The 21,371-nt window shown below is 42.7% G+C and overlaps 2 protein-coding genes across 2 annotated transcripts; one reads left to right on the plus strand and one right to left on the minus strand.

Moving 5' to 3' along the window:
• Nucleotides 1-442: 442 nt before the first annotated feature.
• On the minus strand, nt 443-1,567 carry LOC119648320 (ER membrane protein complex subunit 10). Its single transcript, XM_038050001.1, has 4 exons — nt 1,320-1,567; nt 1,093-1,263; nt 664-1,038; nt 443-603 (listed from the first exon to the last, which is right to left on the minus strand). Exons 1-4 carry the CDS (start codon nt 1,371-1,373, stop codon nt 520-522), a joined length of 684 nt encoding a protein of 227 aa, XP_037905929.1. The 5' UTR covers nt 1,374-1,567; the 3' UTR covers nt 443-519.
• Nucleotides 1,568-1,697: 130 nt separating this feature from the next.
• On the plus strand, nt 1,698-18,054 carry LOC119650249 (helicase POLQ-like). The gene is made up of 7 exons (XM_038052839.1): nt 1,698-2,322; nt 14,993-15,171; nt 15,230-15,503; nt 15,559-15,764; nt 15,835-17,313; nt 17,373-17,507; nt 17,856-18,054. Exons 1-7 carry the CDS (start codon nt 1,761-1,763, stop codon nt 17,922-17,924), a joined length of 2,904 nt encoding a protein of 967 aa, XP_037908767.1. The 5' UTR covers nt 1,698-1,760; the 3' UTR covers nt 17,925-18,054.
• Nucleotides 18,055-21,371: the final 3,317 nt, after the last annotated feature.

The following is a 21,371-nucleotide window of genomic DNA, read 5'->3' on the forward strand; positions in this document are numbered from 1 at the left end:
GAGTTCTTCAATCGGGTTATTCAGAAAGATAGAACACCATTTGACTGGTGCGAAAGCACGAGCGTTCTATATGAAAAAAAAAGGTAATTCGCACTGATGACAACTCACTCGCCAAGATTGGTCTGAACATCGCTTAATTTTAATTTTTCAATCTAAATCGGTTTTCCATCTATCCAATGATCTTCGTATTTGCGTTGCAATGAGGTCGGAAATTGAAAGTGTCTGAACTGCTTATTTCCAATCTAATTTAAGGTGGATTGTTCCTAATTAGCTAGAAATGAGTGCTTTAAACAAATACCGCTTCCGTGATGCATTGACTATGCAAGACGGAGTTCAAAACTGTACACATTTGGATGGAAACTCGGAATTTATCGCCTCAATTCCTGTTAAAAAAGGGGCAAAGTAAAAGGGATGGGTTCTCGGTACATTGAAAACTACGAACTTTGAATTTTAATAAGAGTTTATTTAGAATAATTTAACTAAAAACACAATGTTGGTAATAAAAATCCAAAGTGGCGCTTAACGGCCACCTCCTTGTCCACCATCAGGGCTAGTCGCGCCCGAAATCAAAACAAGGAGTCCAATTGGGACAATGTACATCCACTGGAAAGAAAAAATCACATCATTTTATAGCTCAACAAGTACCTTCAGCAATTAGCTTACATATTTCGCGAAGAAACCTCGATTATCCTTCACTTCCCCACGTTCGCGGGCCTCGCGTTCACGCTCTAATTTCTGAATGAAACTGGTAGTATCGGGTACAGGTGCAAGTTCCATTTGTTTGACGATCACGTGCGTGTTGAAATTCTCTAGATCTTCGCTGGATACTTGGAGGTCCTGGCAGTTTCCACTGCCGCTGACGGTCTGTGTGATGGCGAGAACTGAGCCGCTCGTGTCGATTGACACCCACAGTAAGTCTGCCAACTGGGCATTTGCCAGCGCACAGGCTTTGGTCGATGTGAGATAATCGATTTTCGTCGCATCCGAGAAAGTGACGTAGGATTTGAGCCGGTAGAATTGATTGTGCTCGGCTAGGTCCTGTCGGGCGGATTTGGAATTATTGTGAATACGAAGGAGATGTTAATGGCTTACCTTAAGTTTCTCACGATCCTCCGAGTTGAGGGGCTCCTGCAATACATTAGCTATTCCAATATTCAGGCTGGGAATGGACACATTGCCACGGAATGTGAATTTGTCGGGGTTGTGCCTGTCTAAGGCGTGATGCAGCTCAATGTTCAGCCACCCATCGCTTTCAAGGTAGGGCTGCGGGGAAAAAGCGTTCAATAGATATAATACCACCTGGAATTATTCGTACTTACAGTCACTAAATGCAAAATATTGAAAAATATCACAACGAAGTGCAACGATGACATTCTGATTTCCACCTTATCAGGACTGAAGTGCAGATGACAGAACCGAAAATTGATAGATGCCAATTGTCAATCTCGAAGCATATCATGGGGAAGGTCTTGAAGCCGGAAAACGGAAATTGCTGTTTTAGTGAAGTCAATAGTTCTGGTTGTCTACTCTTAAAAGAAATTGGTCGGAGCACTTTCACAGAAATGTGTTGTTTCTACACATCGATTACAATAAACAATCCCCTTGAGAAATTTGCATGAATCAAACGCTGCCTAGAAGCCAATGCAATGTTAAATTCATAAAGAAGAAGCAGAAAAATTGTTTACAAATAAATTTTTGACAGACTAATTAGGCGGAATTCTTAAAATATTTCAACAAAAGTGTAATCATCGCAAGTCCTTATGGACGACATTCTAAATCAAAACATCCTCATATCTGCTGAGGATATAAATGACGAGGATTCCTTTTCCCTGGAACCGAATCAACATGCCAATAAGAAGATTCGCCTGTTGTACGGATCCAATAATTTGGATGCTTGGCCTGAGGAGTACGAAGGCGACGACAGCATCTTTTCGGAGATTCTGAATAGTGAAAATGGAAGCAGCAACTGCCAAAAGGAGGATGAAGACGAAAACGGTGCAGAAGCAGAAGATGAAGACAATCTTGAAGATCCATTGCAGTGTACCCAACGGTTCCTTGACGATATGGTCAACAATGTGGAACTGGACTTCACAAGATACATTTGCGGATCACAGTATAGGACGCGGGAGGAGCTGTTACACCGACAGGAGGAACATCGGAGTTTTATGCGGGAGGCCGTTCAAAATCTAGGTGACATATCTTGGCAATCGCAGGCATTTCCTCATGAAATTGAGAATTTTATGGACAAAGGTCCTTTTTATAAGCTTCCTAAGCGCGTGGAGAGAATGATCTACGAACAGAAAAAGATCACCAGTTTATACGGTAAGTGGGTCATGTTTTAAAATATTTCATTAACTGGAGTTATTGTAATAACTAGCTTAGTAAATTAATGTGTCCATATGGCCCAGTAGGCAGTTGACTAGGTTGCCACAAGAAAAGTCGCGGTTCAGCAGAGGGATGACAGTCGCCTGAGTCAAATCAGGGTAATAATCGCGAGCGGGCGAAAGGCTGACATCATTACCTTCAATAGTGTATTGTAGTGTACCGTTACGATCATGAATGAAATGCCCTTACACACATCAACACCCTTCCCCAAGGATTATTATTTCCTGGTTGTCACAATCTCACCAGATTTTACCTAATGCTAGCATTAAGTGCCAAGCATTTAGGCTTGGACGATCCTATTTACTTAAAAGATAAAGGGGTGCTGGTGGTGGTGGTCGGTGGTGGGTTAATGGGAGTCAAGTACTCCCCGCAACATTGGGCACGTATGAAGAATGGTATACTTCTGCATGGTTTGAACCAGACTGTGTGAGAGTCTCAGGACATCATGTGAAGTCATGAAGGATTTTGGTACAATACTCGTAGTTGACAATATTATGGGAACTACAACCATCCTCCCGAGACGTCAAATTTCTATTATTTACCGAGTCAATGGCTCTTAGTTCACTGTCTTCTCCACGTATTTTCACTCAATGTTGTTATAATGGGGAATAGCAACATCAATAATATACGCGAAGCGACCCGTCTCGTCAACTAACCGCACGCCAGGCTTGTTGTGCGATATGTGGCGATCAGTTAGAACTTCGGTCCCAATGCGTGCTGTAAGAAGAACAATCATATTCCCGTGATAAGCCCATGCTTATATGCAAGGTTTTGATGAATCACATATTACATACAGCATTGTGCCTTGTGGGATATGGCACCGGTGTCATAGCAGTGCAGCCAGAAATGAGATGGTCCAACGTCTCTAACGCCGAAACACACATTCTGCACCCACTCTTTCATTATGAGCTTATAAGCTCGGGTGGCGCATCCCGCCGTCGTGAATGGCACACATAAACCCCTCCGTTTCAGCAAAGAGCTCCCCAACTCATAGTCATCAGTTCGACAAATGCAAATCGACAAATGGCTGCCAAAAACAATTCACGTGTTTACCGTGCATTGCCTTCGACTTCCATTCATCGATCCGCTCTTGGTTCGACTTCACTCCACTCAGAGGATTGAAAGATTGATTCTGCAAGTTAAGTGCAGTCAGTCCGCAGTCTGGCTTACAAACAGCGCATGCAACGGGTTCGACTCCTCTTTGCTATAAAAATAAGCGCGCAGCGAGTCGACTTGGAGATGATGTTATGCCACTACGTCAACCACGCCGATACCTCCGATGTCAAGAGGCAGGCTCATTCGCTCTACGGCAGAGTTACGATGATGCATTCAGAATTTGGACATAGTTTTCCGTATGCGCCGCTGGACGTTTTCCAGATCGGTCTTCGCAATATTCCGAATGCATAAGCCATTGAAGGGATAGCGAATACATTTAACGCGCTTATTTTATTCTTCCCCGAGAGATGCGATTTTAGCACCAGCTTTACACGTCGCAGGGATTCGGACAGCAGAGCATCCCCCAGATCACCAACTCGAGCATGGGTTCCTTGCAGAATTCCTAGGTACTTGTAGAAGTCTGTCTCGGTTATAGGGTCGATGTGGAGGTCACCAATGCTATGTCCGGCATGCGGCTTGTGATGATCTTTGCGGATGGTTTGGATTCGACACTTGTCTAATCCAAACTCCATCCGAATATCACGGCTGAACATGTCTATTATTCGCAACAGACTTCTAAGATGGTCGTCAGTACCAGCATACAGCTTGATGTCATCTAAGTACATCAAGTGTGTCAGCTCACACTTAACACCTAGGCTGGAGTGACTTTCACAATACCATCGTAACCGACTGCATACGCCAGAAAGTTTCTGCTTTAGTGTATCCAGAATTTCAACTGCAGGTGTCTCACAGGGGATGGCATAGTTCCTGTAAATCCTCTGCACTTTATTTTACACCCGTCTGCTGGCATTCCCAGTGCTGATTGGAATGAGCCTAGCAATGTTCCGCTATTGAGTCCCTCCGACGTTCCAAACGAATTTTCCATGGTGAATCTCTTCGGTCACTCAAACCAATAACACGAAAGCGAATCTTCTGATCGTGAAATCTGACCGCCGTACATGCACCACAATACACAAGTGATTGTAATTGCAGGAGCGACATATCAACACACGGTCGAGATGCAATCTCATCGTTAATTTGAGGAAGAATTCTCTGAATTGTTGGAAATGCATAGAGCCTGGGAATACCTGGTCTATGCAAAGGACCCATTTCCGAGATTTCTTAATGCTCTTTGGAATTCGTCCCGAACCTCAGCGAAGATCCCAGCTGGACGGTGGAGAAGAGTGCTTCGGTAAGTACTGAAACTGTTACCTGCAGTGCGGCGGAGTGTTGTTGATGTCGCCGCTTCTGGCCCCATCGAATCTCGGTCACCAGTTTTCCCGATGACCTCTAATCGAACACGCTCGCTGATGATGGCCGGGATTGTGTCGTTACGAGTTATAAAGCGGTACTGGTCTGCAAATCGCTACATAGTCAAGCGTGCAAATTGCGGAAAACGGTCGACGAATCTCTGGTGCAACAAGGGGCGGTAAGATGTTGTACCTGCCCGGCCGTTATTTCGTAGTAGGAGCGAATGATGAAGAAACTCATTTCTTCATTCCACTTGATCCGTCTACGCGAATCTGCTGAAGTTGTCGCCACATATTGTGGCGAAACAGCTACAGCAGGCGGAGCAATGCTCCTGGTCGTCGTGGCGTCTAGACGTCGAACTGCCTCACGACTAGCGCTTTCAATGCCGTGCTGTCCATTACGGGAGTCCGACCCAGTCACCAAGTCAGACGACTCCCACCGGTTATCCGTACCGGATTCCAAGTTTCTCTTTTTTCTCATAAGATGCATTTGCAACTGTCAGGTGTGGTGATAGCTTCCTCAGTGAGTAATCTGAAAGACTGCAAAGTTCCTGCACTTTAGTCACCTACCCCCTGAGACGCTGCGATCGCGTACAGCCATTCAGACTGAAGCTATCAATCCCTCCTCCTTTCATAATCGGGCTTGGGAACGGCTGTGGCGGATCATATTATTATTATATTATTTTGCATAAGAAGACTTGTTAGCACTGATGAAGGGAACAAGTGGTCCCCGAAATATCGATATTTGCAAGAATAAATATCCACACCAACGAAAAAGAAACAACAAGTTTTTTATTATTTCAGATAATTAATTGTTGGAAACACCGCATAATTTCACTCAGATATCGGGTATTGTTTGGGGGTCACACCGGCAAACGAGACATGTTCCCATGATCAGCCTATGCTTGCATGCAAGGTTTTGGTGAATCAGCTTACATAGAGAATTGTGCCTGCTCGTGTATTGCACCGGCGTCATAACAGTTCTACTGGAAATGAGATGGTTCAACGTCTCTAACACCGCACAGTGGGGTATTTGGTCAATTTAGCTGGGCAAAATTATTCAAAACGTTTTTATACATATCATAGTATTATATATTACATATTACATATGTTATAATTATATTGGGTTGGAGAAAAGATAGCATAGCCAGGGTAAATCTGTACACGGCCATGAGAGAATTCGGTATCCCGACGAAATTAATAAGACTGACTAGGCTGACCCTGACCAATGTGCGAGGCCAGATAAAAGCAGCAGGATCACTCTCAAGACCATTCGACATCAACAACGATCTACGACAAGGGGATGCGCTATCATGCGTCCTCTTTAACCTGGCCCTCGAGAAAGTGATCCGTGATGCTGAGGTGAATGCAAGAGGTACGATCCTCTTCAAGTCCACCCAACTACTGGCCTATGCTGACGATATCGACATCATGGGAAGAACCACCCGAGACGTACAAACTGCCTTCATCCAGATCGAGCAGGCGGCGCGAGATCTTGGGCTGCACATCAATGAAGGCAAGACAAAATATATGGTGGCAACGTCAGCACCGAAGACGAATCAACCAACAACATCAAACCGCACTGGTCAAACACAAACACGAAGAAGAATAAGGATAGGAGAATACAACTTTGAGACCGTTGACAATTTCTCCTATCTAGGGTCGAAAATCACAACCGATAACTACTACGATAATGAAATCCGCGCACGGTTGTTGTCAGCCAACAGAGCCTATTTCAGCTTACAAAGACTGTTCCGCTCGAAACGTCTCACCATAGGGTCAAAGCTCTTACTGTACAAGACTATGATCTTGCCAGTCCTCATGTATTCCTCGGAAACTTGGGTTCTTAGCAAGAAAAATTGCGAACTCTTGGCCGCGTTCGAGAGAAGAATCCTCCGAAGAATTTTTGGCCCCCTATATGAGGATGGACGATTCCGTAGCCTACACAATGACGAAATCTATGAGCGATACCATGACCGTCCGGTTGTGGATAAAATCCGGCTCAATAGGTTACGGTGGGCGGGTCACTTAATCCGTATGGATGAGGATGATCCCACCCGGAAAGTCTATAAGGGCAATATCTATGGTAGAAAAAGAAGACGAGGCAGACCCTGCCTAAGATGGAGCGATGGTGTGGGCCAGGACGCCAGACAGCTTTTAGGGATATCGAATTGGTGGACCTCGGCGCAAAACCGGGATGTCTGGAGTTCCTTATTAAGGCAGGCCTAGACCGGATACCGGTTGTTGCGCCGTTGATGATGATGGAGAAAAGAGAAGAATGTTGTATTTTGTCAATAGATGGCGACACTTAAACATATCTTGTGTTGTACTTATCGCATCGGGTCATACTATACGGCGATTTGAAGACGACAATCTGCGCTACAAGTGTCTCTTTCATAGTGTTGTGATCGTACGTTTCAGTCTCAAGTTATAGCGGGTCAAAGATGGAGTCCACCAAGCAAGAAATTCGTCATATATTACGTTTTTACTACCTGAGAGGTAAAAATCCAACGAAAGCGGCCGAAAAAATTTGTGAAGTTTATGGGCCCGATACTGTAACGATTAACACAGAACAGCGTTGGTTCGATTAATTTCATTCTGGTGTAGTGGATGTCGAATATGCACCCGGTACTGGTAGGTCAATCGTCGTAGAAACCTGAAAAATCGTCGAAATCATCCAAGTAGACCGGCATGTGAACACTCGCTCGATTGGCCAAGAACTGGGTATAGATCATAAAACCGTTTGGAACCATTTGCAGAAGATTGAATTCTAAAAAAAACTGGGGTGCGACAAGAGTTGACGCAAAACAATTTCTTGGACCGAATCAACGCCTTCGTTGTACTGCTGAAACGGAACGAATTCGACCCATTTTCGAAGCGGATGGTGACTGGTGATGAAAAGTGGATCACGTACGATAATCTCAAGCGAAAAAGATCATGGTCGAAGCGCGGCAAGCCGGCCCAAACCATCGCTAAGCCTGGATTAATGGCCAGGAATGTTTTGCTGTGTTTAGTGGGATTGGAAGGGAATCATTCACTATGAGTTGCTCATCTATGGCCAGACCCTCAATTCGGTCCTCTACTGTGAGCAACTCGACTGTTTGAAGCAGGCGATTGACCAAAAGCGACCAGAATTGGTCAATAAAAATGGTGTTGTGTTCCACCAGGACAACGCTTGGCCTCACACGTCTTTGATCACCCCCCGGAAGCTACGGGGGCTCAGATGGGATGTCCTATCGCACCTACCGTATAGTCCGGACCTGGCACCAAGTGATTACCATCTCTTCCGGTCCATGCAAAACGCTCTTGATGTTACTAAGTTGGCCTCAAAAGAGGCTTGCGAAAACTGGCTGTCTGAGTTTTTTGTAAATAAGGAGGCGGGTTTTATAATATCATATAATATATCGATCACAAATATGACATTTCTTTTTCCCCAACCCGCTATATTATATAAAAATATTTGACAAAAATGGAAACATATAAGAAAATTTCACATTTTGAGAAATTAATATTAGACACTATAACTAATAACTCAGAGTTGTTACAAATGGTCATTCTGAATAATCTTTGATCATTATCATCATCGTAATATTCAGTATCATCATATTCAGCATCATCAAAGGATTCAGCAGAAAGCAGCATCGCTTGTCTCTTTTGACAAAGGCGTTGATTTCTTCCTGGGACATTGTCTCATTCCCCACAAAAGAGGATCCGAAGTAAGAATCGTTGCAAGTGAACATGTAGTTTAGCAGTTTTCATGGTGGACACGGAAAACTTTTTGCAGTCAATTTTATGGCCTTCGCCTGGATCTTCGTATAGTTTTTAATATAATTTTAAAACGATATATGACATGTTGGCCAATACCTAACATCTCGGTCGCAATTATTTTGTCATGGAAAAACCTTTGATTGGTCCGTCCGTCATTGGTATTGCCAAATCCGGGCTTCAGAATGTCAACCAAAAGACGTAGATTTTTTCTAAAATCGTCTTGGATTTGTTGTTTCCTTTATTTAATAGTAAGGTTTATTAATACTCCAGACGACTTTATAAGACTTCATAAGACCCCTCTCAACTATCATAGATAGAGCATGCAAAGATAACGAAACTGCATTCCTATATTTCTTTGGTTTACTGGCAGAACTGGTTCAATTCTCAACTACTTTAGACGCATTTCTTCTGCCTTTCCCGTAGAATTAGATTTTTGCTGCATAAGTCAAAACGTCAAGATCAGTGTCCTTCCTTAACTCTTGAGTTTTTCTTCGTTTAGTTTTGTCACTTGACTCGCTACAGCTTATAGTAGATTGACTTGCACGTTGTTTACCATAAAAGTGAATGATGTTTGAAGTCAATCTTGTTTCATCTCCTCTCATCAGATGTGTGCTCTTCATTCCGGGGACGTTAAAAAGGGGCCCAAAGTGGTGCATATTATTTATGAAGGGCCTAGAAACGTCAATGCACATACTTTTTAAGAAAACAATAAGTTTTGCAAAGCTGACTTTTGGCCAGCTAAATTGATGAAACACCTCACTGTGCGCCGATCGAACCAAACGTTCTGAGCTAATCGTTCTCCCCCATCTCCATTATGAGCTTTTAATAAGCTCGGAGGGCGACCATGCCGGCGTGAATGGCATACATAAATCCCTCTGTCATAGTAAAGAGCTCTCCAGCGCACAGCCATCTGTTCGATATTGCATTCGACTTTCATTCATCGATCCGCTTTTGGTCTGATTTTACTTCATTCAGAGGACTGAAAGATCGATCCTTGCAGTCTGCATTACAAGCAGCCCCATGCTAGGGTCTCGCTTGCTCTTTGCTGTTAAAACAAGTATGTAGCGAGTAGACTTGGCGGTGATGTTGCGCCGCAACGTTAACCACGCCCCTACCTCCGATGTCACGAGGCAGGTTAATGCGCTCCACGGTAGAGTTTGAATCGTGCATTCGGAATTTGGACATAGTAGTCCGTATCTAAATTGGTCTTCGTCCACGTCAATATTCCGAATACATAAGCCAGTGAAGAGATAGCGAACATATTCAGTGCGGTTATTTAATTCTTCCCAGCAAAATGGGACTTAAGTACCAGCTTCACATGTCACAGGAATTCGGCAGCAGAGCATCCTTCAGATCACCAACTCAAGTATCGGTTATTATTGCAATAACTAAATGAATTTCGGATAAATAAGATATGGAATCGCGCTAACGACTATACACTTGCCAAGATTAGTCTGAACATCGAAGTCGATGGTAAACGAACAAAAGGCCACCCGAAACAATGGTGGCTTGATACGCTGGATGGGTATTTGAAAGCCTTTCGACTGCAATCAGATGAGGCCTTTGATAGAACAAAATAGCGCAACCGATCGCGATGAGGCGCTTGTAAACTGGACAAAGACTAAAGAAAAAGAAACAAGACAAAGTAAACCATCGAACGAGAAGGTAAAGTAAAGTTTCATCTTCCAGTTCCGGATTTCGTGGTGAACTCCGGTGTTTATTCATTTCGAAGTTGACTTGACTTTCGATTCTTAGTTATGGCTCTGGTAGTCGGTAGCAATGCCCCAAATATGATATTTTTTAAGTACAGCAGAATCATAAAATATGGAAATATTTAACAACTCTGATTACCTCGCCATAGACAGATCAGATGCGTTCAACACTTTGAGTTAAGCAAAATAGCGGTCATCAAAACATTTCAACCGGTGGAGGCTCTCCTCCGCCCTGTTTAAATTATTAAAACATTTTAAGCTCCCCTTTTAATGAATTTTACACTTTTCTTCAGCTTCGCGGAAAAAAATGTTCCCGGTCAAAAACCCATAGGTCGTTCAGTGCGGCCAATAGGCAGAAAAGAATAGATTGACAAACCTGTTATTTTTAGTAGGAATATCATATAATAAGATCTCAGTAAGCTGGTTAATACTGTTTCAGACTGCCAGAAACTGCTAAATTTGTTGCCAGGGAAGCGGAAGAAGTCGTAAATGTATACCGCACTCGTACGAAAATCTTAGGAATCCGGGACATTTCCTAGAGAGTGGAAGAAGGGGATGATCGTTAAGATCCCAAAGAAGGGACTCGTTTTGAGTGTGACAATTGGAGGGGTATTTACATGCTCCCTGCCGTCGCAAAGATAATAGCTAAAATAATCCTGGAGCGCATCAAAGAACATCTTGCTTGATCGACAGAGAGCAGGCTGGTTTCCATTGGGGAAACATGGACCACATCAACACGCTACGGATCGGTTTGGAACAGTGGGTAGAATTCAGATGTTCGCTGCATTGCTTTCGATAGTGTGAACAGGGAGTGTATTTGGAGTGCTCTATGCAGGAGGGACATTCGGGAGAAACTAATAGCTACTATCAGAGCGACATATAATTGCGCAAAATGTTCCGTGCTGCACCGAGGTAAAATTTCGAGAAGATTTTGGGGCCCAAAGCGAGTTCGCCAGGGTTGCATCCTGTCACCAATATTATTTTTTCTTATTATCAGTGACGTACTTCTACTTGGCCGCAGCCGCAAGAAAAGTCGGAATGGCTGATTCAACGATTAATGTAAGCTAGCAATAGAACGGAAGAATGCTGCATGCCGAGTAATGTTGCATTCTCAAAGAGTGTGCATTTCCACAGACGGGGAAAGGAAGCGTGGGAGAACCAACAGGTGTGTCGATTCGAAAGGTACAGGGAGCAATCGCAATAGGCGCGCAAGTTTTACCAACAAGTCAGCAGGATGAAGTCTTATACGCCTCGATGCTCATTCTGCCGAGACAAAAAGGGAAATCTGATTTCTGGCAGAATGGACATATTGGAGCGATGGGTTGAGTATTTTGATGAAGTGCTCAACAAGCAAAATATCGGCGAGTTGGAGGTCCCGTCAACTGAAGACGACGGACAAATGCTGCCACCACCAATAATGGAAGAAACAGTCCGTGCAATTCATCGGCTTAAAAACCATAAACCGCCAGGAGCCGATGGAATTACAGTCGAATTGGTTAAATATGGAGGCGACCAACTACACCAAGGGGTGCTCAAGGTGTGGGACAGCGAATCAATGCCTGACGACTGGCAACGAGGCATTATCTGTCTCATACATAAAAAGGGAGATACCACGCAGTGAAGCAATTATAGAGGTATCACGTTGTTGAGTACCATCCATAAGACATTCTCCGCTTTCTTGCTAGGGCGGATTGCCCTATATGCCCAGAACATCATTGGCTTCACTCCAGATTTTCTCTTTGCGGCAAGTTGCCTATGATAGCATAGCCAGCGTAAAAGTGTACACAGAGAATTCATATCCCGACGAAATTGATAAGACTGGTTAGGCTGATTCTGATCAATGTGCGAGGCTAGATAAAAGCAGCAGGATCACTCTCGAAACCATTCGACATCAACAACGGTCTATGACAAGGGAATGCCCTATCATGCGTCCTCTTTTTACCTATTCCTGGAGGAAGTGATTAGCGATGCGAATGTAAATGCAAGGGACACCATACTCTTCAAGTCCATCGGGATGTCTGGAGTTCCTTATTAAGGCAGGCCTAGATCGGATACCGGTTGTTGCCCCGTTGATGATGATGATGTTGATTCTTGGTGGTGTTGCTATTCAAGTTCGGAGCACTATGCTAACGAGATAGTGATCCGAGTCTATATTGCCCCCCTGTATATGTTCTGACATTCATCAAGGCTGTGATGTAGCGGCGTTCAATCAGCACGTCGTCAATTTGGTTGAATTTCGTCCCGTTTGGAGAGGCCCACGTATGTTTGTGGGCCGCTTTCAGCGCAAGCCAGGTACTTGCAACAACCATTTCGTGTGACACTGCTAACTGAATAATCCGCAGTCCGTTATCATTGGTATCCTTATGTAAGCTATGGGAGCCGACGTATCGTCTGAATACGGGCTCCGTCCCTACTTGACTGTTCAAATCTCCAAGTATGATTTTGATATCATACTTGGGACAGGCTTCGCGGGTTTGTTCTCCTGCCTCGTAGAAGGTATCCTTCTTCGACTCTGCAGTCTCCTTTATAGGAGCGTGAATGTTAATGAGGCTTATATTTCCAAATTTGACTCGCAAACGTAGAGTGCATAGGCGTTCGCTTATGTCAAAGCCGGTAACAGCAGGTTTCATTTTTTGGCTTACTAAGAAACCTACTCCGAGCGCATGGTTTACTTCTCCAGGAAACCGGTCCTTGTTCAACGCATCTCCTGCGACGCACAGGGTATCGGCTAGCTGCTTGGCAGCTTCATCTCTACAGGAAGCGCACGTTCCATGAGAAAATGCGTAAATTGTTATTCCGTTGTCGTCCGTCGTCCGTTGTTCGTCGTCGTTGTGTTATGAGTCCAGTCCGTCGCTCCTGTTGTGGCTTCGTAACAAGTTGTTTTTCATGCCCTACCCCACCCCCAGCCTGAACTTTTCCCGTTTTTAGGCGTGGCAGACTCGTCTTCATCAAGGGATTGTTGCGCTAATGATTATTATTATTATTATTATTAATAGAGCTGTTGGTGTTGGTTCCGCAGGCGTTTCCCAGGTTGTATGCTCCATCTTGGGTACCAATCCACGTTTCGTCCTGGGATCTACACTACTTTTGACCTGCAAATCCCTTGAATCGTTTTTGAAACATGATGGACACCAGCTAGAAAATCCAGTTTTAAGAAATACGCGTTTGGAAGTTCACGTTAAAAAACACCATGAAATTTTTGCTTATTACTTATCTGCTATTCCGGGTGCATAGAGTATCTCTTCCTCTTCTTCTAGGAAATTTCGTGAGGCCCCTCTAGTTCTAGCTCTAGTTCCCCTTAAAAATATGTTACCATCCAAAATTTTGGTTCATATTCTGCGGAATTGTATAGGGAATCATATCTCTATATCGTCAATGTCACCTGGGGAAGCTAGGGATATCTACACTGTCTGTAGATTCTGTGAGGAGAAGGGTGAAACTTTCATACATATTCTGGGGGAATACTTATGTAATGCCAGATGCCAGGTTGAAACATATGAAAGTAGGGAACATAATAAAGTTTCTGTTGGTTATAGGTTTAAAGGATATACTATAGTTAATAATTATACTATAACCATCAAGGGGGCATAATAACTATTCTAGGACGCAGTGCGTCTTTCTTTAACAAATGTTTTTATTATGTCGGAGTCGCCGACGAGGGCCCTAAAATCATATGGCGCAGGACACTAGAGGTGGAGTGTAGGCATCTCGGAGAGAGCTAGGGAGAACAAAAGTGCATTTCTTTTAACTGGTAACGATGGCACGTGATAGTTGTGGACGCGCTATACTCCATTGAGGGGATATTGTCTACCATATTTATTCGGTTTTTGGGCAGTATATTGTACCAATGGATAAATTCAGGTTTGTTATCAGATGCTGGAAAGAGAACAATTGTTTAATTCCCCTAGATACGTCGTCGCTGAAAATTGTAAAATCCATTTTGCTAGCTAGACAGTTGATAACAGCCGCGATTATTCGGAAGGATTTAAACAGTTCATGGTAGAACCGCGAACCTGGGAAAACGACAGGGTGAAATTCTAGGCGGGAAATGTGGGAAAATAATGTAAGGTACAGCAGTTTTTTCTGTCTTCTTTCAGAGTCAACCACCTTATTTGCAACCAGTTGATTTTTTTTCGAACTGTAAACCAATCTTTAGGTCTGTGTTATTATTTTTTCCTTATCTACGGAGTGGAGGAATATAATTATCTGCCTAACATTGTGATTTACGTAATCGCATGTAAATGAAATTTTCCATTATTTCATTTTTTGCTCTTAATGTAGCCTTCAAGCCACGTATTTCAATTTGTCCAGAAAGGGTCTCCTCCCTTGAATTATTTGATAAATACCTGAAATTTTGATAACATGGGTTGTTATTTTATTATTTTAATAAGCTCCTTTTATGGTATTGTAATCAAGATTGAATTGAAATCTCTGCAAAGTTAGTCTAGCGGAAAGTATTGGATGCATTGATCCAGAGTAAATTTGGTATTGTGGGTAGCATTGGGATTTTTTTTTAACTTACACGTTGGGACAAGGCGAACGGGCTATATCGATTTATTTTATAAAATTTGAAAAGTCACCATCGTAAATGAGTTCTTGAATTATGTATTTCCAGATAGCACACGCGAGTTTATGCTTTGCGAAATTTCTTGATTGATAATCCATAAATTATTGCGATTTTGTGTACTTTGAAAATTCTGAATGCTTGAATTAAAATTACAGATTGGCAAAAGGAATGTCTTGAGCTCCCGGCTATAGACCAACGACGTAACTTAATTTACGCCCTCCCAACCAGCGGTGGAAAAACTTTGGTAGCTGAAATTCTAATGCTTCGAGAAATTATATGTCGCGAAAGAAATGTAATGTTCGTGCTTCCATATGTATCTATAGTTCAAGAAAAGGTAATTACTGCCCCATGTAATGCATTTCAATATCGTTCTTCACTAATTGACTTCGCAGGTCAGTGCAATGTCACCATTCGCTTATAATTTAGATTTTCTCATAGAGGAATATACAGCGGGCAGAGGACGATGCCCACCGGTGAAGCGACGTAAACGCAAAGCAATTTATATTTGTTCGATAGAAAAAGGTGCAATCTTATTTGATAGCTTAATCGAAGCGAATCGTGCAAATGAAATTGGCCTGGTGGTAGTTGATGAATTGCATTTAATCGGCGAGAAAGGACGTGGAGCTACATTGGAAGCGTTGCTAGCGAAAATTAAGTTTCTAAAAGGTAATTTGCTCGCCGTTCATACATCAATTGGGAAAAATGTAAATAATACTTGTAGCCGGGATACAAATTGTTGGAATGAGTGCCACCATTGGAAATCTGCCGGAGATATCGAAGTTTCTTGAGGCGGATATTTACACGAGAGGATTTCGCCCAGTTGAATTGAAAGAGTACATAAAATGTGGACGGGATATTTTGAAAATTAATTCGAATGGAAAATCGCCCGATGAGATATTTGTTCATGATAGAGTTGTTAATTATAAGGTAATTAGAAATGATGCATTCGGAGAGATTAGAAACTAGAGCTTTATCTGAAAATCAATCATTCCCTCAGTACAGTCCAAGTGTTACCAAAAGTGATCCTGACCACTTAGCTGGTCTAGTTTCCGAAGTGATACCAAAGGGTTCGTGCCTTATATTCTGCTCCACAAGAAAAAATTGCGAAAATGTGGCATTGCTCCTTATTAAGGTGCTTTCGCAGAAAATTTACGCGGAACATAGAAAAAACGATCGCCTCGCCTTAATGGATGCAATGGAAAAACTATGTGGATCGTTAACTCCAGTGTTAAGCCAAACAATTCCATATGGGATTGCTTATCATCATTCAGGATTAACGTCTGACGAACGACGTCTACTTGAAACCGGATATAGGCTGGGGACATTAAATGTTATATGCTGCACATCGACATTAGCTGCTGGCGTTAATCTTCCAGCAAAACGAGTGATAATTCGAGCTCCATATGTCGGAAGACAGTTTATGACCCTATGCCAATATAAGCAAATGGTAGGACGAGCGGGACGGGCTGGAATGGGCGAGGCTGGTGAAAGTATTCTTATTTGTTCATCGAAAGACAATCAACAAGTGGGGCAAATGCTATTCTCCCCTATGGATGAAGTTAACAGTTCTATGTTGGAAAATGCGTGCATCGGATTAGAGAACTTAATTCTTAGTGCAATCGGCTTGAGGTTGGCTGATTGTTTGAGGGACCTACTTAAACTGATCCAAACGACGCTATTGGCGGTACAAAGTGATAAATTGGGTGCCGATATTGACAGGGAAGTAACAGCTATTTTACGTAACATGTTCCGACACAAAGTTCTGAGGGTATCTGCGGAAAGTGTGAAAACTGAAAAGAACGGTGACATCCTAACAACACAAGAAATACGCGACAGCAATATAAGTATTTCAACAACATCCTCTAAACATTTGGTGCTAAGTAAAAGCACAAAGTTTGAGTTAACTACAATTGGGAAGGCAGCATACAAAGCAGGAATCGACTTCAAAAAAGCGGAAGCCATTTATCTTGAACTGAAAACAGCCCAGCCCTCGTTAGCTCTACGAAATTTCACCCACCTGTTATATCTGGTTGTTTGCTACTGTTCTACTGAAGATAATATAATAACCGATCCTGGGATATTATTCCGTGAATACAATTGCCTTGACAATGACACTCTACACGTTGCGAAATTGCTTGGAATCACAGAAGTGCATATTGTAAAAATGCTGAAGACAATGTCGGTCAAAGGTCCGATTGAAAGACAACTGATTCGTTTCTATAGAGTGCTCATGTTGAACGATTTAATAAATTTATCGCAGACACATACTGTGGCTACGAAATACGCTACTGATCGGGGCGCAGTTCAATCACTGATGAATCAATCTATATCGGCGACAGGTAGTATTATGAGGTTGTGTGAACAAATTGACGAGTTTTGGTGCTATACGCCGCTTTTTGAATCTCTTTTCCGGAAGTTGGACTATTGTTGTACGGCAGAGTTGGCCCCGTTATTAGATTTGCCGTGTGTAAAAATCGTAAGTTGAGAGTTCGATTGTTTAGGACTCAGAAATATTTGCTAATAATTTGATTTCAGAATCGAGCAAAACAACTTTACAATGCAGGATATAAAACTGTAGAGGATATAGCTAAGACCAAACCACGTGATTTGTCTTTGAATGTTGAACATTTGTCGTATCGTGTTGCTCAGGAAATTATATCGGCTGCAAAGGTGAGTAGCTTTATAATCTCATGTGTTCGGATAGCTGAGTGGTTAGAGCACAAGGCTGTCGTGCGGAAGGTCGCGGTTCAAATCTCACTGATGGCAGTGGAATTTGTATCGTGATTTGACGTCGGATACCAGTCGACTCAGCCGTATATGAGTACCTGACTCAAATCAGGGGAATAATCTCAGGCGAGCGCAACGCCTTCTACAGTGTACTGTAGTCTACCGTTACGGTCATGAATGGAGTGCTCTAACACACTTCAAGACCCTGATCCTATATGAATTGTTGCGCCAACGATTATTATTATTATTATTATTATTATATCGGCCAGGCTTTGATTTTAATTTTTTCAGGTACTTCTACTTAACAAATTAGAGGTGTTGCAGGAGGAATCTGAAAATATTATCAACTGCTTACAATAGGGGCTTAGCTGTTCATTTATATATTGATTATTGTATATAGGAATTTAAGGTAATATCTGTAATATACTTTACTATGTATTGTAAAAATGTAAATGTGATAATAGTGAAATTAAACTGGATATTAGGAAAACTTTCTTAATTCTCTGATCATTTCCTCAATTTGCTCTAATTATAATTGATACGGTAGACATTTTGTGTCAACTACGTACATGTGCCATTATTCACCATCTTGGACTCCAATTCCACCAAATTTACACCCCATATAAATTGTTGTGCGCTGGGTAGTTCTGGAAGGCCAGTAGATAAGTCTCCACGTGGAGCATAGCCCTGTTAACCACGCCTAGGTGTCATCACTGTTAGTTCCTGGCAATATACCTTAACTCCACATACAATTTCCGAGGAGCTTCCACTGTTCTGTTCTTCAACATAACCCATAATGGAGTTGTTACTCTTTCTCAATATATAACTTATGACTTATATATTGCCAATTCCGCGTTCTAGCTTTGTCCCAGGCCTATGAATTGATGAACTTGAAGCTTCTAAGTACTAGTGGTGGTCGCTTCCCATGTGTTGCCCCCATGTGTTGAGTAACACGGTGCAGCCTAAAATTGATGGTGGCCTTAAGATAGTTACATTTCCATTTTTGGACTGAACGTCAAAAGCAAATTTAGCGCTGTTCATCCATTGAGTGACATCAAATTTGGAGACGTCGTCGGCAAAAACAACACTTCCTAGGTTTATAAAATGTTCGCTCCTCTTGATGTTTTGTCCATTAATGCCAATAGGAAGAGTACGATGACTTCTCAGATAGACAGTCTTGGCGTCTTCAACCGCCAAGCCATTTGGCCAAGGTCCGTAGGTAGGTGAGAAAGCAACCAGTGCCATTAGCGTAGTCGAGGTGTTTGAAAAAAGATGTCATACTCCATTCGAACCCTCTACGTCCTCCAGCCAAGGCAGTATGAAGAACGTCACCGATAGTGAGGATAAAAATATTAGTGACAGAATGCAATCCTGTCGGATTCTGCTTTCGACTTCAAATTTCTTTGAGAATTTACTTCGGTGCAGTACATTACAATTTTCGCCGTCATATCACACTCTAATAACAGCTATTAGTTTCTCCGGAATGCTCCTTCGTAGAGCACGCCAGATGCACTCTCTATTGACCCTGTCATGCTTTGTCGAAATCGATGAAGGGCAGGTGAAGCGCAAAGCTGAACTCTGCACGCACTGCTTCAAAATAATCGCAAGGTGTTGATGTTATAAATGCAGGAGAATGTAGATGGGAAAACAGTCTGCCCTCCTTAATTAATTTTAGGTAGTATCTGCGCGGCAGCAGGAAACAAGCATTCAATACGAGTTCCCTTTTTGGAACCTTATCTTCCTCTTCTTTCACTCTCTGGGAAAGATCCCGGATTCTCAAGATTTCCGCACAAATAGAAGTGCCAGATCTGCAGAAACTGCAAGAGCAACGATAAATAATTTTGCGGGGAGACCGTTAAGCCCAGCGACTTTACTCCACTTGAGTGCATTGATGTTCGAAATGGTTTCTCTTCTGTTTGGAGGAACAGTCCGTATCCACATGTTACGGTGATTAGGCATTTCATCCACAAGAGGAGAAACCTCGCCGTATGTGATACGTTTAAAAACCGTGGTGAAGGGTTCTTACCACCTCTTCAGTTGCTTGTGGTGGATGAGAAGTCGACCGTTAACTTCCTTCATAGGACCATCGAAAGATTTGCGACCACATGCAAGCTCCTTCGTGATGCGGTATACACTTCTGAAATCATTGCATTCTGCGGCATCTTCCGCTTTCCTAACCAGCGCAATAACAAATCCCCTTTTGTCACGGAGCACACATCGTTGAATTTCTCGGGAATTTGCTCGGTATCGGAGCTCGAGCGCACTAGCAGCGGTCAATGGATCCTTCAATCCCTTCCGTTCCTCGTTCGTTCAGCAAGATATTTTATTTAAGCATTGAGGAATTCTAAGTCCACATCCACTTAATGTTGGACTGGACCAAATGGAGAGCGACCGACTCCCTCCACGGATCACTCATTTACGGCTTAACAGACATACTTCAAAAAATATTAGCCGAAATACGCAATCTTTACACAAAACTTTTTCAGTTCTGGCCAAGTTTTGGCCTAAAGTATGGGAGTAGTGAGGACTATTTAACATCTGTGAACCGCATCTGTCACGTTGCTCCCAGGGTAGAGGTAAGGCAGTAAGAAACCATAAAGCCGTCTTCACCTAATATCAGCAAGATGGCTTTATTACAGTCGGGCGATAGCAGGATTATATAAGTGGTCGATGTTGAATTTAGGAGGTCGCACCTCTCCCACCCTGGGGAAAGTGCCGGGGCAACACGCAAGTAAAGTAAGCGACCATCAGGTGGTAATCGCCTTTTACTCTCAAATTTACTGCTGATCGCAAAGTGGTTAATTTGATTGCTCGTCCGGTGTCGGTTAGTTGAAAAACAACTGATATTATGACAAGTTCTGTGTTGGAACAAATCCACAAACCTGTCACTGTTATCGTTCGTGTTTCCTCATACATGTCCGAGTAAGGTGTTAGCAAAATTAATGTGCCATTCGGATCATCCATCACGATCACAATGTCAACCCTCTTTTGAACTTTGCGATTGCGCTTCCACTATATCGGAATTATTTATTGGTGCATAGCTTATACATATCATTGGAATTTTGCTAGAGTTGAAGAAAGGGATCATTCTGGGGATCCTCGAATCCTTGTCGAGGAGCGTATGCACATTGCATAAACCAATCACAGTCCGCTTTCGATAGCGAAATATCGTAGCCGTGAGGTCTAGTTAGTCACTACCCGAGATGTTGTTGATGTAGCAGCAAGGTTTCGAAATTTGCACACAAATTTGTCTCCCTTCTAGTTGCCCTTTACAACAATCAGGGAAGACTTTGAATTTGTTCCTAAGCCCCAACTCACAGGGCAATTTTCATAAATGCCCCCTGCTGGTCCATAACTTAAGACCGAGAACAGACCCCAATGAAAAAACTGCATGTCGTTATAATCTTGAACATCTTTGACCCTTTGTCCAAATCGTAGAGCATCTTTGGTTGTCGGATGTAACTGAAGATTATATTTTTTATATGTTTGACGTCTTCGCCAAGGTGAGCGCTTTAATAATGTGATTCTAGTTTGCAGGAATTGAATGCATTTTTGATGTGGCCTAGTATCTTCCTTGGTCAAAGACTTTCCTGGCCAGATTATAAGCGACTTGGTTACATGAACCGGTGCAGTCGCCAATTGTGTAGCCTTGTGAGGTCTTTCAGGTTAAAAATTGCATTAATTGTTTGTCCGGGTATTACGAGCTTTTTGAGTTTCATTCCATGTCGATCAAAAAGAGATGAGCATGGACTCCTGCTTGGATGTGCTCCTTCGTGCTTGAAGGTGCGTGGGGAAGGGGTCACTTTG

Source organism: Hermetia illucens, chromosome 2 (assembly GCF_905115235.1).
Source record: "Hermetia illucens chromosome 2, iHerIll2.2.curated.20191125, whole genome shotgun sequence".
Taxonomy (NCBI): domain Eukaryota; kingdom Metazoa; phylum Arthropoda; class Insecta; order Diptera; family Stratiomyidae; genus Hermetia; species Hermetia illucens.

Coding starts and splice junctions, on each gene's coding strand:
- LOC119648320 (XM_038050001.1), bottom strand. CDS start 1,373: ATGTCATCGTTGCACTTCGTTGTGATATTTTTCAATATTTTGCATTTA. Junction 1,039..1,092: donor AGGATCGTGAGAAACTTAAG/GTAAGCCATTAA, acceptor TCCGCCCGACAG/GACCTAGCCGAGCACAATCA. Junction 604..663: donor GAGGTTTCTTCGCGAAATAT/GTAAGCTAATTG, acceptor TTTTCTTTCCAG/TGGATGTACATTGTCCCAAT.
- LOC119650249 (XM_038052839.1), top strand. CDS start 1,761: ATGGACGACATTCTAAATCAAAACATCCTCATATCTGCTGAGGATATA. Junction 2,323..14,992: donor AAAGATCACCAGTTTATACG/GTAAGTGGGTCA, acceptor TTAAAATTACAG/ATTGGCAAAAGGAATGTCTT. Junction 15,172..15,229: donor TATCTATAGTTCAAGAAAAG/GTAATTACTGCC, acceptor TTGACTTCGCAG/GTCAGTGCAATGTCACCATT.